The sequence below is a fragment of the Mastomys coucha genome, unplaced genomic scaffold (genome assembly GCF_008632895.1).
Source record: "Mastomys coucha isolate ucsf_1 unplaced genomic scaffold, UCSF_Mcou_1 pScaffold16, whole genome shotgun sequence".
Classification (NCBI taxonomy): domain Eukaryota; kingdom Metazoa; phylum Chordata; class Mammalia; order Rodentia; family Muridae; genus Mastomys; species Mastomys coucha.
The window spans coordinates 89,023,190-89,042,487 of NW_022196898.1; the positions used below are offsets into that span (position 1 = coordinate 89,023,190).

Sequence of the window (19,298 nt, forward strand, 5' to 3'; positions counted from 1 at the left end):
TAATAATAATAGTAATAATAATAATAATAATAATTCCTTTTCTTGGTATACTGACTCCCATGACTGATTAAACCCTGAGATGTAGATGATGTGTGACTCAAAGGAAAACAAAGCATCCAAAACAAGGGGCAGCGAAGGCCAGTTTAAATGCTGATAGAATAGCCGGTGCTTATAGTTGGCCAGTCGCACTTCACTTCATCTTCTGAAACACCCCTTGCATTTGGTATTACCATTGGCCTAATCCTCATGGGGAAGAAAACAGACCTGAAAAGTTCCGACCACACCCTACTATCCCAGCACTGACATAGGAGTGAGCGTTGGTCCTTGAGCAGCTCTGGGATCTGGTGACCACATTTAATATCAACACCTTCTCCTGGTCCTGAGCATCGCCCCCAGCCAGTGGGCAGTATCTCCAAGTAAGCAGTTATTTTCCACAGTGAAACTTTACACTTTCTTCATATCTCTCAAACCACCAACTACTCATCCCCAGGCTATGACTGTGTTTCCTAAACAGAGAAAGTTCACTCTTACCTCAGGATGCCAGGGCACAGGCTTACCTGCTCTGCCTCCTTGGCTGCCCTTCCCACCGGCTCTCATGAGGTCATTCAAAGACAAAGAAAAGGCCCAACTATGAGACATCAGTCATGGTTTTTTATGGGGAGAAAGACACCGGTTTATTGAGGGAAATAAGAAAACAAGTCATACACAATTTGTAACAAATACAACTGCTTGTTCCCTAACCCTGAATAATTACAGTATATACAAATTCCATAAGGCACTGGTTCCCCGAAAGAACACAAATGAGTTTTGTTTCGAAACAGACAGAAAAGCTCCCCCCCCCAAATATTACCATTTTTTTCTCTTAAAATCTATGGCATTAGTTTCTGTAACAATTAGTTCTATCTGTTAAATTGTATCATTTTTGATGCAGCCCCATTCCTTTCAGCTCTTTATGGGAATGGGGTATTCTGAGATGGTGTAACCACCAAAACATGTTCAAGTTTATAAAAAAAAAAAAGTATTCTTGCTGCCTTTCTATCCACAAACCAAGAAGTATGAGTACAGACAGAAAACAGAATGCTCCTGATGAACATGATTGGCCTGAGGAACATGAAAGCTGGTCATTATTAGGTACTTGTAAGCCTGGATCACATACCAAGTGAAATATGCCAACAAATTCCCTGGAAGTAAAATATCAGCATGCCCCCTAAGAAGCTTTCTGTTGGGGGAATATAAAGATCGGGCAGTAGTGACGTCAGGGTGCACTGTCTGAGTCATACACACTGTTTACTGCTCTTCATTTGTGAGTTCACAATGTACATGCTCCCATAAATAAATATTATGTTTCATCTAGGACTTTATCATCCATCATATTTTACTTTCTAATCCATATACTAGAGTTGTGCCAGACTCCAGAATGAACATATTTACATATACATCTATATTTATATAATATATACACATGCACATCAACCATAAACTTGGACATACAAAGCATATCTAACAATTAATAATTTAGGATTCCTTCAGGGTAGAGGACTTAGAAGAAAATCTTGCTCTTTGAAAGAGTCCTGAGAGTAAGCAGCAGTCAATTATATTATTAATTTGCAGGAAGTTAAAGCAAAAAATAAAATAAATGTATTTTCTGAGATGCTAGAAGTTTAAAGATTATCATGGATTACCAGGAAGTCAACAGGTAGTCCTTAACAACAACTTGGTTGTATCAATTAGGTTTTCATAAGACAGAAATTATATTCATAAATAAATTATAAATTCTTATTGAAAATTCATAATAACTGAGTGTATCTTTTAAAGGATCTCAATAATTTCAAGATTTTCATACTGAATAAATAAGGTTGATAATTAGCAAATAAGCGTCTTTTTTTTCCCCAAAGCAATAAAAAGAACCATATAGATGAAATTTCGACATTTAAATTTCTCCCCGTTTTTCACAGGAACCCTAGAAATCTAGAACACTTTACATCTTCAACAGCTTCATCACAAAACATTCTGATTTAAAGTTGCCCACATTTTAAAATCTACCAATAAAAGAATACAGTTTGGCCGGGCAGTGGTGGCGCACGCCTTTAATCCCAGCCCTTGGGAGGCAGAAGCAGGCAGATTTCTGAGTTCGAGGCCAGCCTGGTCTACAGAGTGAACTCCAGGACAGCCAGAGCTACACAGAGAAACCCTGCCTCGAAGAAAAAAAAGAGAGAGAGAGAGAGAGAGAATACAGTTTGACCTAAGAGGTCCCCACAACCTCACTTAAACCTAAGAAAAACCCAGAAAATAAAAATCAAAGCATACCCACTTTTAACTGGCAAAATGCTTAGATAGGTGTTTTCAGATGGATCTGTCTAAGAGGCAATAAGGTTGTTCTCCCAGGCTCAGATTACTGCCACACTTAGGTAGAAATATATGGAAAAACTGTAGCAAATATAATTTAACAGAAAAAGGACTCTTCAGTGGCTTAGCTTGCATTGGCTTCAGTAAGAGCAAAATGTGATGACCGTTAAATTAACAACCAGTTGTTTTTATCTTTTCAAATTCAAGAACTGAGAAAATCTATCTTAGCGGACACTAAAGTGTGGCCCTGCTGTACCATGCAGTGAATTAGAAAGCGGAGGGGTGCTTCTCTTTACAGTTCTCCTAAACTCCACATACAGCTCAAAGGCACTGAGCTCCAGGATTTTTTTCCAGATGAACAGCCCACCAGCTGAACATCTACTCCAGAAAAAGGGTAAAACATTTCCTCATTTCTCATGCAGCTGTCAATATTTCCTAAGGTCTCCATCGTTCAAGCGCCCAGCCGTGAGATGCATAGAAAAACACTGCCCCCTGGAGGATTCTAGAAGGAATGTCATTTTCTAAGGCAAAGGAAGTACTTTGACCTTTCTTAATAACCAGTCGGCAATTTCTAATCATTATGAAAGAAACACAGTGAAGAACTACGTGAAGAAAGTTGAGAGGGCCGTGTGCCATTTTACACTTTATTGCAGTCCTGTTTCTAAGGAATAACGGTATTTTGCACAGATAGTCAAGAGTTAAGACCTCACAGGACTGAATCACAAGATGTTTTGTGCACATGTATACTAGAGACACAGAATAAATTAGTAGTGAAATACACATGAGAATAAATGAGTCGTACCTAGGATGTGAAATGGCCAGGTAAGAGGTCCATACCAGATCCATATATCTATTCTAGAAGAAATCACAGCAGTCATGATGTTTGATGACCTCATCAACTTTCCTGTGCTTATTTTTAAATTAAAAGTTTAAGGACATTGACCCCACAGATCAGATGCTTCCTCTCTGTCTCTGAAGTTAGAGATTTAGAAAACACAACATAAAGCTATACATATCTATACAAACTGTGACGTGTACACTTCTCTCCTGTGCTACTGTGATGGGTTCTTATGCACAGAGAAGGAATAAGCCATCTCCCTGCTGCCCCTTCAGCCTCTGCTCTGCCTCACTGGTGTCTTCTATATAACACTAGCCCAAATCACTTCCATTTTAAAGTCTCTCTCTACCACACTCGTGACACTTTTATTTAATATTGATCTTCTGATTTATGAGAACAAAAGCAGGCACATGTCGAGTCTCTGCTCATGAGAAAGCTTTGCTGGTGTTTAGTGAAAGCGGGGGAGGCATTGCCTTGAAGAGCTGCCTAACATACCCAGAAGCAGGAGTGGCTCTGAAGAACCCACCAACACATAATCCCATTAGTGACATAAACCCTTCATTTGCTCTACTCTGGCTGAAGGTGCATGAGGACTCCAACTTGTGGTCCCAGGCAGGTGGGACTTGTATGGGTGTGCATTCACACTGCACTGGCAGCCCAGAGGAGGGCTGACCCAAACACTCTGAGGTGTCTAGGGCAGGGAAGCAAGTACGTTGAATTCTAATTTATGTTCTCAGGCTGTTCTGTTTGAGAGTATTTTGCCAATGGAAGAACACTTTGACTTCCAGGAACATTTCTAGGAAGAAATTTTGTTAGTATTTAAACTATAGCTGTATAAACCTTAAAACATCTACAATATTTGTTTTATTTTGGTAAAAATTAAAGTATCTTTCTTTTTAAAAAAAAAAATGGTACTTCAAAATACAGGGCTTTCTTAGAAAGCAACATACATCGTATCTTGAACAAGTTACCCAAACAGTTTGCCCCCCTCAGAAAGCCACGATGAATCTGTGTTTCTGGGTTCTTCTATGTCTGTCCAGTGTGCTCTCCCAGAGGAAAGTCTGAACTCACTGGGCAGTAGGCTAAACGTTCAAGGCTTGGGCTAAGGATGCTTCTGTGAAATTCTTGCTCTGTCCACAAGTATCTGACGTCAGAGTTTAATGTCCTGGGACTCTGACATTTTGGCAAGTGTTTTCTTAACTCTCAGCGCCGTCAGCCTGGAGGCAGGATTATGTGCCCAGCACTCTGTCATAAGCTTCCCCATCTGCCTGAGACACTGAAAGAGAAAGGAACATTGGAGTGAAGTCAGAGACATGTACTCTTTATACGGTGCTCAGAATTTGGCTTTTAGTTGGTGTTCATGAGGTCTGAAGCTATTTTTAAGGCCCCAGTAAAGTAAGAACACCAAATTTCACTCAAACTTTTTCATGTAAACTGATCATGACTCACATAGACTCTCATATTTCCCTTGTGACAAGAGAGAACAAGAATCTTTGAAGAGAGAGAGGGATGACTTTAAAGACAGTGTTAAGTAAACATGATACACAGTGGGTCTGAATTCTCCTCCCTAGATTGTTTACAGCATATAATGTATTTCAGTATTTTATCTAATTCTGTACTGCTCAAAGAAACATGGTATTCTAGATCACGCCAGTCTGCTCTAGCAGTAGCACAATGTTGTACCACTTAACAAGATTAATGACCTGTGGGTAGAGTTGCTAAAACTTTCTCATGGATTTGCCTGTGGTCTACCAATTGTTCTTGTTGCAAGGCACAATTTCCCTTCATTAAAAATCATCAGTGAAGAGCTTTCAAATGATACCAATACCCACAGTTTACCACAGGAGAATATAACTCCAGCACCTCACGATGCTCTCTGCGTGGCTTGCTAGGAAGCATATACTAAGCAGCAACGCAAGAACTACACAGCAGGCCAATGAACCAGTAAATTGGCTGAATTCACATGGACATCTTCTTTATGAACGGTGTTCTATGTGCCTGTCTTTGGTGGGCCCACAATGTGCTTCAACTCATCTTGAACTTGCCAACATACCAGAGACTCCGTTGTGGGTGAGTGAATGCAGGAAGGTGGATGGAGAGGCACCGGAACAGTAAACAAGTCCAGATCTGTTCCACTCTCTTTATCTAGTCTGGCAGCACCCTTTCCCACTGATTTGGGCCTCACATTTAAACCCTTACAATAAACAGATTTGTAATTTGAGCAAATATATATTAAATACATAAAAGTATGTTTATATTATATATGTACATATGCATACACAAGTATATATACATAGTATACATTATGTATGATATGTAATTTGATAACCAATTGACAGGCTCTTCCCTGAGAAAGACTCCTTCCCACTCTCATCATGGACAGACCTAAAATCATATATGTACAAGTAACTTTATTCAGCCTGAGTAGGTTGTATTTATATAGTTTGGGATACATATACAAATGCATGTGTACGTGTGTGTGTAAAACAATAACTAGAAAAATGGAGGCTATGGATTTGAGAGAGGGCACAGGGTTCACAAGAAGAGCTTGGGGAGAAAAAGTAAAAAAAGGAAGATAATATAATTATATTTCAATTTCAAAACATAAAAATATTTGTATTATAATTGTGCATTTTGTATGTGCATGTGCATGTGCACCTATCTGTGGGTACCCAGAGATGCCAGAAGAGGGCATCAGATTGCCTGGAGCTATATAGTTGCAGGCAATTGTGAGCTGGGAATCAAAATTAGGTCTACTTCAAACAGAGTGCACCCTCTTAACCAATAAGCATTCTCTCTCACCCCAAGGCCTAATGTTGGTGATGAGGCCAGCACCCTGAGGAAGGTCAGCAGAGGGTACCTATATCATGTCATTGTATAGAAACTCTAGCTTTCTCTTGTTTACCAAATTCTGGAAAGAAGGGTTTTGTTATGGAGAAAAAAATTCCCACAGTGCTTTAAAAGACACAGAGAGAAAGAAACAATAGCTGTTATGCAAATGCCACAGCTGATGTATGAACTAATGTTCTCAGTAGGTTGTGAGCTAGGAAACAAAATCAGGTTCACTTCAAATAATGTTATGCAGGTTCAATTGTGACTGTTCACTATGTTATGTAATTGACAAAATAAAATCAGAAAAAAAGAGAGAGAGAGAGAATAGATTCGATGCACTACAGATCATTCTATACAAATACTGCAATGAGACCAGACTGCTGTTACCATCAAAATGAATTTCAGTGATGCATATTACAATTTTTGACAAAGCAGAAGCATATTTAGAAGTCAGCCATACCTTCCCTGAGCCTGCCCTTACCTCGTCGCTGCTCCATCGATTGGGGAATGAAGGTCGTAACTTCTTCATGCACACAATTTCTCTCATGTCCTCATAAGAAGGGTCACTGGGCACCAGGTCATGATAGGGAAGCTGGTATTCTTCTACTATACCTGAAGATGTGTTTATTAATAGTACTATTTTCTATGGACTGGTAAAAATATGCCTAACATAAAAACTTCTTCAATTTAAAAAAAAAAAAAAGTTCTATTGCTATTAAACATAGGTTCTGGTTAACAACAAAGTCAGTCTTGGAAATCATTTACTCAAATGACAATTTAATTTACAAACACATAATGTGAATCCTAATGCTTAATACTGTCATAGATCCTTAAGCATCCCCTCACCCCCTGGTTACATTCCAAAAACTGGTAAAACAAGTATCTTCAATTTGCAATGAGCTAGTTATATTTTAAGAGTCCATATTAAGTCTTAATGTAAAATTAGAAGACACATCTTGAATCGATGCCAAATCAAATGTAACTGCTTCTATTGATGGCACGTGAGACTGAGAACATCGTAAGTTTGGAAGAATATCTACTTAAATAAATGTCAGATTCATTTATTTGTGTTTAATTATGAGAAGTTTTGCACATTCAATATTGAAAGGCTATATATCTAAAAATACTAGCCATGATTCATCTTAGGTTTGAAAATTATCTGATTTTCATTTTTTTCTTTAAATTTTCTATTTTACATATCTAATCCAATCTAATAGCTACTATTACTATTACTTTTTGGCCAGTCCTTTAAGAAGGTAGGCTATTTTTAGTATGCTCTTTTTAACATTGTCTGATGATGGTAATGCTGTGTAATCCCTGTCCTCACATGATGGAGGGGGTTCCCAAACAACATCTCAGACTCTACTCAGTACCACCTTTTATAGGAACACTGTCACCTTTATTGGAACATTATGAAACCATCCAGCTATAAGATCACCCAGCATTAAATTCCTTAGGATGATGGCATATACCCATCAGTACTAGGGAACCTGAGTGAGAAGATCACAGGTCTAAGTTCAAAGCCAGGCAGGTCTACAGAGATAGTGCAGTGCAAATCTGGGCTCCACGGTGAAATTCTGTCTCAAAACCAAACATCAACTATAATCATATTTCACTGAGGATTTATTCAGACAAAATCTAGGGTTTGTGTTATATTCTTTTTTGTAAATTCAAACCCATATTAAATATAAGGGACTCAATGATTGAAATCTTTTCTTTAAGCAGTTCAAACGCATTGTCTGTTTGTCATTTGTGGATAAGCTATAACTACAGAGCATTATTAATTGTATTATCTGTGTTTGCTATTCTTCAACTGTGATTCACTGTACTCTCAGTACACAAGGAATGAAATGCTGGGATCAGCTTATAGCAGACTTCACTTCATTTGAGCATTTTCCTTCTCACTCTAGAGACACTGACCCAGATATATCTTGACAGTAAAGCCTGTCTCTAGTTAACTCATTACATGGATGGACCGAGGGATGGTAAGGCAAGCTAGATATATAAACTACATGAGACACAGACATAACCAGGGGCCAAAGAGATAGATGGATGCTTACAAGCACTTGCTGCTTTTGTAGAGGATCAGACTTGGTTCCCAGAACCCATGCCAAGCAGCTGTCCTTCTTAGGAATTCTTATGTTTATGGGAAAATGATCATGAGCAATAACAAGATTTTTATGCTTTAACTTCACTTAACTTTTCATTTTAACCAAAAAAGAGAAAGAAAGAAAGAGAGAGAGAGAGAGAGAGAGAGAGAGAGAGAGGGAGGGAGGGAAGGAGGGAGGGAGGGAAGAAGGAAGGGTGGGAGGGAGAGAGGGAGGGAGGAAGTGAGTGTTCAGGAATTGGTGCCTCACTCTCGTGTGTCTTCAGGTTACCTCTGCAGAAGAAGTATGGAGATTGCAGCAGAAGGTTGGAATGAGGCCCAGCAAGTAGGTAAGGAGAAGCTGGAAGGCGTAGGAGAGGGCATGGGAGTGACTACTCATGAACCTTTAAGAGAAGTGAGATAGTAGACAAGAGGCAGAAGGTGCCCAGTGACAAGCCAAGAGAAGCTGCCAGTGAATCTGGCAAAGCACATTCACTGGCCAGAGAAAGAGAGGAGGCAGCCAGCAGAGAAGGTTCTAACATCTCAAGCATTTCCTGGAAGGATTATGACTACATCAACAGAAATGAAGGCGGGGAAGGAAAGAAAATTTGATATTGTCTATAATGTGCCAACTTTAATCCTTTCTGATCAGAAAAGATTTGCAAACAGCTCTCGTGACTAGCTTTTCAAAGATGTTTCTTTCTTACCTCCAGAAACACATCTCCTTGCAATCTCCCAGAGGATGAGTCCAAAGCTGTACATGTCGGCCATAATGTAGGACTGGAAATGGTTTCTATTCAAACCCTCGTCCAGCACTTCTGGAGGCATATAGCGCTTGGTGCCAACCCGGGTGTTAGGTGGGATGTCAACCTCATTTGTGTCACTGAAGGAAAGAAAATGAGCCATTGTCAGCACGGGAGACAGTGCTGTGGCTCTCTGAGCCAGCTTGTCAGTGGCAATTCAAGGAGAAAAGGTTTCAGGGAACAAAACATTTCCTCATAAAAACATTTCTTGGCAAAAATTAAACATCCACAGATTAAACATCCAGACCATGTGTAACTAAATGAGAATGAAGCCCCAATGTATAAAATTATATTACTACAAAATTAAATTTAAACTGTCAATTATTGCTAAATATCTAATAAAAGCTATGCATAGTAGTTCACACAGGCAATTCAAACCCTTAGGATGTAGAGGCAGAGGATAAGGAGTTCAAGGCCAGCCTCAACTGTGTAATGAATTTGAGGCCAGCCTGAGTGACGTGAAACATGTCTCAGAATATAAAATAAGCACTACCAACTAAATATCTAAAATGTGTCTTTCTTCTCTTAGTTAAATAAAATTAATTTGCTCTTATAACTGGTAAGTGTGCATATCAAGTTGGCTAAAATATCTTAGGAATAGTTCATAAGGGAGAAAAGTATGCCAGGAACACGCTTAAAGGGAAACTAGACATTTCTGGAAAACCACCACCCAACACACTGTATGAAACTGATAACTCTCAAGGAACCAATAAAGAAGAGCTTCTCCCCCTACTACACCTGCTGATAAATATTACATGTGTACAGAGGAGGTAGTCCACTGACACGTTATCTGAACATGTTACAATGTGTCATTTTCAATTATTAGAACAATGCAGTGGTCATCCCAATGATGAAATCTGAAGTTCTAGACTCACAAAAATAATATAGAAAAGGATAATTGTAGGCTCTAACTATATTTAAGAGTATATACTGAGAAAGGAAAACAAGAATCATATTAGGCTAGGTCACCCAAGAAAGTGTCAGGAAAATACTCGAATGTGGAGATACATTCTGGCCAGAGTTGATGGAGTTTTTTTGTTTGTTTGTTTGTTTGTTTGTTTGACAGCTCACCTCTTAGGTCCTTTGTGTCTATTGGAATCTGAGAGGTCAGGCAGTGGTTGCGGAATGTGTAGTAAAGCCACCTCTCTGTTGGGGAATTGAAAGGTAACTGCTACCAAATGACACAAGGAAGATTTGCCTCCTCTTTAAACTGTTTCCCTCTCAATGAGTGCAAAAGAAAATGACCAAGGTTTTCAAGATTGATCAACTGCCAGGACACACGCATGCTTATGATGGCCATTCCTTCTCCCTTTCCTTAGCCACTGGGGTTTCCCAATAGTCCCTGAACAGCATCATCTCTATGCATAGCAGAAAACATCTTCTGCTAGAAGTATCTGGCAATGTAAAGAGTTTAAGCTCCTGAATAAGTGCCATAGTTATTTGGTGTGGCTCTAACTATAAATGCCTCAGTTTGTCTTCACGCATCACATAGCTTGTGCCAAGTAGGCAATTAAAAAAAAAAAACAGTGGGAAGGCAGAACAAAGCCTTGTGCCAACATCCCTTAAAGAGGAATTTAAAGCTGTTACGTAAAAGACAAAATGAAGCTGATCTACCTAGACACATAGGTCAAATTTTGTTGGGCAAACCGATTTTGTAAAAGATTAGTATTAACCTAATAGGAAATGTCTCAAGTATTACATTTAAAAAAACAAAGATGCTAATTATAGTAACTCCTGGGCACTAGTAGGTTTCATAATCTCTAAGATGAGATAAAAATGGGGTAAGGTAAAATAAGATGAGATGATTGGGTTACCTCACTCAGGATGATATTCTCAAGATCCATCCATTTCCCTAAGAATCTAATAAATTCATTGTTTTTAATAGATGAGTAGTACTCCATTGTGTAAATGTACCACATTTCCTGAATCCATTCCTCTGTTGAGAGACATCTGTACTGTTTCCAGTTTCTGGCTATAATAAATAAGGCTGCTATGAACATAGTGGAGCAGGTGTCCTTGTTATACGTTGGAGCATCTTCTGGGTATATGCCCAGGAGTGGTATAGCTGGGTCCTCTGGTAGTACTATGTCCAATTTCCTGAGGAAATACCAAACTGATTTCCAGAGTGGTTGTACCAGATTACAATCCCAGCAGCAATGGAGGAGTGTTCCTCTTTCTCTACAACCTCGCCAGCATCTACTGTCATTTGAGTTTTTGATCTTAGCCATTCTAACTGGTGTGATGTGGAATCTCAGGGTTGTTTTGATTTGCATTTCCCTGATGACTAAGGATGATGTTGAACATTTCTTTAGGTGCTTCTCAGCCATTCGGTATTCCTCAGTTGAGAATTCTTTGTTTAGCTCTGTAGAGCTCCCAGGCACTATACCACCATCCAAAAAGACTCATGGCTCCAGCTGCATATGTGTAGCAGAGGATGGCCAAGTCGGTCATCAATGGGAGGAGAGGCCTTTGGTCCTATGAAGGCTCTATGTCCCAGTGTAGGGAAATGCCAGGGCCAGGAAGCAGAAGAGGGTGGGTTGGTGAACAGGGGGAGTGGGGAGGGAAAAGAATTTTTTTTTCCAGAGGAAAAATCAGGAAAGGAGATATCACTTGAAATGTAAATAAAGAAAATATCTAATAAAAAAATAGATGAGATGAGATGAGATGAGATGAGATGAGATGAGATGAGATGAGATGAGATGAGGATAGGATCCTTCCCAAGCATGAGTTGAGCAGGAAGGTAAAAAAAAAAACTGGGCAGTCAATGAAGCCTTAACCATACACAAATAGCCATAGGGAACTTAGTTAAGCTGGAAGCAGAAGAGGTGGTTCTGAGGGCAGAACACACCAAATGGTCATCTAGTTCAAACAGTCCACCCTGAAAGCAGACAAACATTGTATGGACTCAGTAGTTATACGAGGAACATACATCCCCATACAAATATTTATGTGCACTTCCATGCAGTAGAAAAAAGCCTAAGAACTTGTAGGAGACTAGATAGGGAATATAGAAAGATTTGGAAGGGGGAAAGAGGAGGAAGAAATGCTATAGTTAAATTTTAATCTCAAAAATAATCAAAAAGGAAGTAATCAAGGGACTTCTCTTTGATATTTAGTAGTATCATTGCTGTTCTCAAGTAATAGCAGAGATAAAAATGAGCCCCTAATTAATCTTCAAAACCAAAAATGGAGCCGGGCGGTGGTGGCGCACGCCTTTAATCCCAGCACTTGGGAGGCAGAACAGGTGGATTTCTGAGTTCAAGGCCAGCCTGGTCTACAGAGTAAGTTCCAGGACAGCCAGGGCTACACAGAGAAACCCTGTCTCGAAAAACAAAAAACAAAACAAAACAAAAAAAAAAAAAAGAAAGACCAAAAATGGAAACTAAGTTGAATACGGATATAAAGGAAGAAAGTGGATTCAGAAGCTGTCATAAGAAGGTAGACAGAGATTCACTGAAGAAAGTCAACAAGAAAGAAAGGAGCAGAGGGGCTGAGGGTCTTCAGCCTAGTCGAGCCTCCTCCTCCCGCAGGAGTGCAAAACAGGGAGAGTCAAAGTTGGCAGAAAAAAATTTAGACTATGAAACATGGGCAGAGGAGGAGAGAGAAACTCCAACCCCGCAGAGCCAGTGCAGATGCTGTAAGGGCTATACAAGTGGATTACCAAAGCATAAGGCTGTACACGGGTGCTATCAACAGGAGGCTAGTGACTTCTAGGAGACCTAACAAGCAATAAACTGGGGAAGGGAACAAGATTTGATCCAACATCTTATTTCTGTTAAAAAGACTAGAGAAAAGGAGGCATGCTGTTATCATCTGTTAATATTAAACTGTAACACAACTGTTCTTTGAAATGACTTATGAATGTTTATAATAGATCATAAAGAAAATGTATATAAATGTACATTATTAAATATACATAAGTATATTTAATATAAAACCTGGCAGGATCAATGACTAGAAAGTATATATTTCAAAGACTAAGAAAAGCTACAGGCATAAGACCATGAAATTAAAAAGTCATTTATAAACTAGATAAAATTAGCAAAAATATGGATTTCTGCTAAGAACTGAAAGTACTAAATATGAAGGAAATATTTTTACATGGACAAAGCAAGGAGGTTCTCTTTTTTTTTCCTGTGAAAAAGAGTCAGGGTTATTAATCAGAGTCTAGCGGGGCGGTGGTGGCGCACGCCATTAATCGCAGCACTTGGGAGGTAGAGGCAGGTGGATTTCTGAGTTCGAGGCCAGCCTGGTCTACAGACTGAGTTCCAGGACAGCCAGGGCTATACAGAGAAACCCTGTCTCAGGGGAAAAAAATAATCAGAGACTAGTGGCAGTAGTGGAGGGTCTAGAGAATTACAGGGACAGATTGTCTCCTTCAATTATAATTTCATAATTAATATTCCCACTAGATAAAACCAGGCTTTCGTTCTTCTTAGTGCACCAAAGGGTTATAAACTTAAGTAGATTTAGAAATCACATGTAATTTGAAGATTAATAATGCCAATGCTTAAATGGTTAAAACCATAGATCTCGTCTTAAGGGGAACAGGGGTAGTTTACTCTGGAACTATTTTGAGGGAACAAAGACTTAGGCTAATCTCAAATTCCATGTTCCAATGTACAAGTGGCTTCATAAAAAGTTTTATAGTTTTTGCAGAACAAAGAAAGACATAAATCCAGACAAGTTTAAAATACATTGGCAAGTATGTCGAAGAGGGAGCTATATGTAGCAAGATGGGGGAAGCTTCTATAGGTGTGTGAGAAATGCAAAGAGGGTATACTAGAGCGGAAACAAGCTCCTGAAAAACCCGACAGGATGTGACAGACAAGAATGCAGAGGGTAAAGGCTCATTTTTTAATCATAAAAGGAGTTATATGCAAGATGGACACCATGGAAAGGAGTCCATTGTTTCAATATTCTGATAGGTATACAAACACAAATTTCTTGGTGCTTCCCCTTGAGATGGATCCCAAGAAATTTGTATTTCTAAGACTCCCAAGAATCTCTTAGACACTGAACCACCAACCAGGCAGCATACATAAGCTGATCTGAGGCCCCAGACACATATACAGCAGAGGATTTCCTGGTCTGGCCTCAGTGAGAGAAGATGCACCTAGCCTTGGAAAGACTTGAGGCCCCAGGGAGTGGGGAGGCCTGGCAGGATTGGGTGGGGTGGGATGGGGTGGGGACATCCTTCTAGAAAATAGGGAAGGAGGAATGGTATAAGGAACTGTCAGAGGGTAGACTGGGATAGCGATTGTACTACAAAAAAATATATTAAAGATAATTTTTTAAAAGTTAGAGACACAAATTTCTCTTATGAAGAGCTTCATTTCTGCCAGCCACTTTACAATTTCTCGCTTTCTGTTTTGATATCTCAATCTCTGGTGGGATATATAATGTCTCCTTTAAACTTCAAACTGCATGCCAAGCCTGCATCTCTGACCTACCACTGGCTAGCAGTGTTATGACAGTTAAAAATTATATATATCAGAGATTCAGAGGGATGTCAAGGGCTTCCCAACTGTCTGAGATCAAGTGATTCTTCTAGCCTAGACTTGGATGTTGTAGAGTAAGCATGAATTCTCCTGGCTACTGGTTCTAGTAGGAATGAAGTCAAGGGGGAAATCACTTGATGTAATGTGTGTGCACAACAGAGATACAGAGAAGAAAGGCAATGATAGATAGGAACAGTGGAGTAAGGCTACCCTATCCCTTAAAGGTGCAGGCAGGACTCTGCCAAGAGGGGATCAAGGGAACCATGCACTGAAGTGCAAATTTCTGCCTTCTTTGGAGACTCAGTTGTGCCATGTGATGTTTTTCTGGGAACTTTCTTATGAGAGGATGTGTTTTTACGAAGCAGACACATGGGAGAATGTTTTGTGGAGAAGAGACACGTGGTGTTTTTCTGGAAGCAGCATGGAAAAAGGACAAGTGATGCTTTTCTACAGCAGATTCTTGAGAGAACATGTGATGTTTGGAAAGGGTATAAACATAACCCAACAGATAGTGGATGACACTGTGTGGTATTGGTTTGTCTTGACACTCTTCACTGGTCATCATTTGTCAAGGCTTTATAGAGAGAAACGCACCAAAGAACTTCTGGTGGTATTCCAGGGGCTTCTTGCTGCTTCCGTGGACTCCATCAGATTGGCAGAGCCTCAGGTTTCTTCTGAATGGAACTGTTGGTGCTCATTCATAAATGGTGTTTGCGAGTGGATCAAGCTACCACTACTGACTCATGTGAACTGAATTGCTAATATCCTGACAACACAGACTGGATTTGCTCCGAGGAAATATTTCTAAGCAGGTCCACATCCTCCTTTGCCCCATTAACCTTTCCCTTCCACTACCTCTGGTAGGTGTTGGGCTGGAAGAGAGGTTAAAGCATTTAAGTACACTTATTAAAGTAGGATTTGAAAAATAGAAGCCTACAATTCACACAGCTGGGAAATGCATATTACCACCAGCTTCATTCAGAATGCTGTCACATAGGGAAAATAAAGATTGAAATCTTACCTGGTCTCATTCTCTCAGGAAGCCAGAACAGTTTTTTACCCATGCTTATCCAATCCCTAGTTATACCACCTGCCAAGCATCACTGAACACCCATAGACCTAGTTAGTAGCCTGTGTCCTATGTGCTCAGTATACTGCTGAAACGCAGGTAAAAGGTTTGTAGTTTGAAAGTGGAGAATAAGCAGGTTTTAGATAATACCTCTGCTAGCCTTATTATGCCTTATACTTCATGTATAGATTAAGTTTTCCAATTGCACGTCCACACCAGGATTTCTGGCAAGAGGAGTTAGTAATGGAAAGTTCTACCTTGTAGCTTAGCACAATGTAACAAATGCTGGACATGTGTTTCCTTAACGGCATGAGCAGAACCCACTGTGGAAATGAGAGTCTATCAGAAACAGAATAAACCAGCAGGGTTTCCACTTCCTAGCTTCTGCACCTCAGGTGGGCTTCCTGCTGAAAACCAGTGATGCCCAAGACAGAGAAAAGAAGGAGAGAAGTCAGGGTAAGAGAAAGCTAACAGACAGAAAAAGATGGTATGTAAATACTGAGCTTCTTGGAAGAATGAGCTACAAAGCTTTTGAAAACTAAGCATAGCTTTTTGAAAGAACATGTTAAAGAACTATAAAAAGAGTGTATAAATGGGGTGCTAGATAAGTAAGACATAAAATTGATGTTTGAAACTATAAATGATATACTAGAAGGAATAGTAAATCTCTTGTCATGTTAGATATATCAGAGGTGTGATGTGCAGAACTTACACAGGGGTATGCACATACCATTTGTGTATCCTGAATTATCGACCCAGTGGCTATGGAACCAACTTATTCAGCTGACCTGCGCACATTCACAATGGGCTGCAGTGCTTTCTGCAGTGCTGTTCATCAAAGCTCAAGGTTTGTGATGGCCAGTCACTCTTTACTAACAAAATGACGGGATCTCAAATTACCCAGGAGGAAAATCTCTGGGCATGTCTCTGTGGAAGTTTTTAGAGTGGGTTGATCAAGGTGAGATGACCCCAAACTACAAGTAGGTGGCACCATTCTATGGGCTGGAGTCCTGGACAGAATAATGAGGAGATGGCGCTCTTCTCTCTGCTTCCTGACAGTGGTGCCATCGTGCCCAGCTGCACACCTCCTTACTGTCCTGGCTCCCCTGCCATGGTAGACTGAATCTTCAAAATGAGCTTTAAGTTTCCTTTTTTTCTGGTATTGCATTGTCTGGTGGTGAGTATTGGTGAGATTCCTAAGAATCTCAATGTATTCTAGAACTTCAGTACTAAATCTCTTTCATCCATGATGGAGAAACCTGCAAAAACATTTACTGGGAATATTGACATCATCACTAATGAGCTTAGCTCTATGAATTGAATGTTAGTATTTTAAAAGGTACAGTAAAGATATATATTGAAAGCAGTGTAGAAATTGACATAAGAAAGAGTCAGGAAATTTAGTTTCTGCTATGGGGAGCCAGTCCTTTCCTGCATTTGGACAATCCACAACTGTCAGTGGGGAGAGCTGCAGCCACACAGTCTCGTCACTGTGGGTCTGCTGTTTAAGATTCAACACCTGAGATGCCCAAATCCAGGATTTACGTCTCCTATGGAAAGTGTTTTATTTGGACACTGATGTACCGGAAGCTGCTGGAGTGAGTGAGCCATGAAGGCTGTGTGCATTCCTTCAAGGCACCTCATATGGTGCTGCTTTCCCCTCCCCGGGGACAGGAGGGATCTTCTGACATCACCTGGGTTGAATCTCATTTGAGCAGGAAATGTATCAGCAAAAGGAGCCAAGGAGAGTAAACTTGTATGCACAGAAAGTCCCTAGGGTACCAATGGTGCTCTCTCTGATTCTCAAGTTGCCTGGGAACCTTCCAGAAATTACGGAAGAGACAATTACCACCTATGCAGGTGAGATTAAGTTTTTACAGGAAATTTACATATGGACATGGGTTCGCTATAATTCCATCTGAAATAGAACATTCTATACAGCTGCACTTGCACAGACACACAACATAAATCATTATGAAGGGTAAAAATCAGAGAAATGGGTAAAGCAAGGTTTAAAACCTAGGCTAAAAATGGAAGATGTCAAAACTCTGACACATAGGAGATAAAAATAAAAAACGCCTGAAATTATCCAATATAAGCTCTATCTGGAAAGGGAAATGAGTCTGTGAAGCCAGCATCCTCATCCCTCTCTGCCTTTGACAAATAGGACATTGTACACCAAAGATACCCCACTTATCCAGTAGGAGTCTCCTTTTCCTAGAGCCAGGAGTCACAGGAAACTTGTGAGATCATTTCATTCATTCCCCTTAACAGAAGTAAATTTCGGAAATAAAAATTCACTTTAATTAAAATCCCCAAGGAAGGTTTTGGCTCACCTTTCTTGTCCCTGCATTTGCTAAATTAAAACAGTAGCAGTATTTGGTATTTGTAACTATGTCAAGTTGAAAGGGATTCACACTGTGAATTTGACGTGACTTTTGCTCTCAAGGTACTGGTAAGTTATACAGAGAGCTGAGTCGTATTTGAAAACAATGATAACTATGGACAGACGCTGTCCATTAAATTATTATAGTACATAGAAGGTGGTGACTTTCTTCATAGGTGTGGATGAGTGTGAAGAGAGATGATTCTGAAATTAGGTAAGTGCACATGGAAAGGCTAGGATGGTCCAAGAAGCAAAAGCAAGGCATCTGCCACCATGGGCTATACAAGAAGAAAACAAAGCCATGCAATATTAGAAAAGAACTACCAATCAGAATGTGGGTACAATATAAAGTTATGAAGAATGTGTCGATTCTCTGACTCTAGGACAACATGCTGTTCTTCCTTGCATAGTCCATATATAATTCAATTACCCAGGGTGCAAAACAGAGAACACCTCCAGAGTCATAGCAAAGAAACTGAGGATGGAAGAATGACAGAGATGTGCTCTGTTTACTCTTAACCAGGAGTAAGAGAGAAGAAGCCAGGGATCACTACAGTAGTGTGAGAAATGCCTTGAGACTTTGTACAGGGCCATTAGTGTCCCTTTACTCAGGAGATTGGAGGTGGTTAAATAGAGAAGGGAATGCAAGCTATACAGATGATAAGTAAAGCATACTGAAAGCTCTTGTGGGTGTGGGAAGCAGAAAGTATTCAGAATGGACAGGGAACAGTAAGCAACGTGGTAGGAATGAATCTCAAGAATGGACCAAGGTCATAAAGAGTTCACCACAGCAAGGGACCCGAACTACATTTTAACCCAAGGCCATGAGAAACTATGAAATTATGACGGCATCCAAACTGCACTTCAAATTCTGCATCATGAAAAAAAGTCTGGAAAGCAGGAAGACAGAAAGGAAGCAACTGCACAAGGTTTTACCCGAGGATCTAGATGAAGTAGTGCCCTGAGGGAAACATATTGGAGTAAAGTATGAGTTTCATGAAGATAAAACTCATCTAACTACACACAACAAAAATTAGGCACTCCATGTTTTAATCTGGTTCAGCCAAACTAAGAGCTAAGAAAAGAGGTCATATAAGGCTGGAATTGTCACAAACAGAAATAGTTAAGGATGAAGTAGAGAGAGAGAAGAGGGAGCCTGAAGCACAGGAACACACTAGGGACAGTAGGGTTACAATAAGCCAAGGTTTCCATTGTTCACAAGCCAAGGCTTTCTGTGCACACAGCAACGGTTTCTCAATAAAGCAGATCAGGGGAGGTAAGGGCAGAAGACAACTGGCAAAGATGAGAAAGGCTATTACCTCTGGAACTGCTTTGGGGAAATTTAAATAGGAGAGTAGAGTCTGGGAATTAGAGGCACCCCGGATGAATTGCTTATGTTTGTTCCGTTGTAAACTAGACTTGAAAAAAGTTGCCTTT

The 19,298-nt window shown here is 39.9% G+C and overlaps 1 protein-coding gene across 11 annotated transcripts in view; it reads right to left on the reverse strand.

Annotated features, from left to right (window-relative positions):
* Positions 1 to 648: 648 nt before the first annotated feature.
* The window catches only part of Bmpr1b (bone morphogenetic protein receptor type 1B), a 341,025-nt gene continuing 322,375 nt past the window's right edge, over positions 649 to 19,298 (reverse strand). For all 11 annotated transcript variants that reach the window (XM_031375668.1, XM_031375675.1, XM_031375666.1 and 8 more), the window contains 3 exons: positions 8,810 to 8,985; positions 6,498 to 6,628; positions 649 to 4,460 (listed from right to left, as the gene is read on the reverse strand). In XM_031375668.1, coding sequence (XP_031231528.1) covers positions 4,335 to 4,460; positions 6,498 to 6,628; positions 8,810 to 8,985 — 433 coding nt within the window. In that variant the 3' untranslated portion in view covers positions 649 to 4,334. The remainder of the gene's footprint in view (positions 4,461 to 6,497; positions 6,629 to 8,809; positions 8,986 to 19,298) is intronic.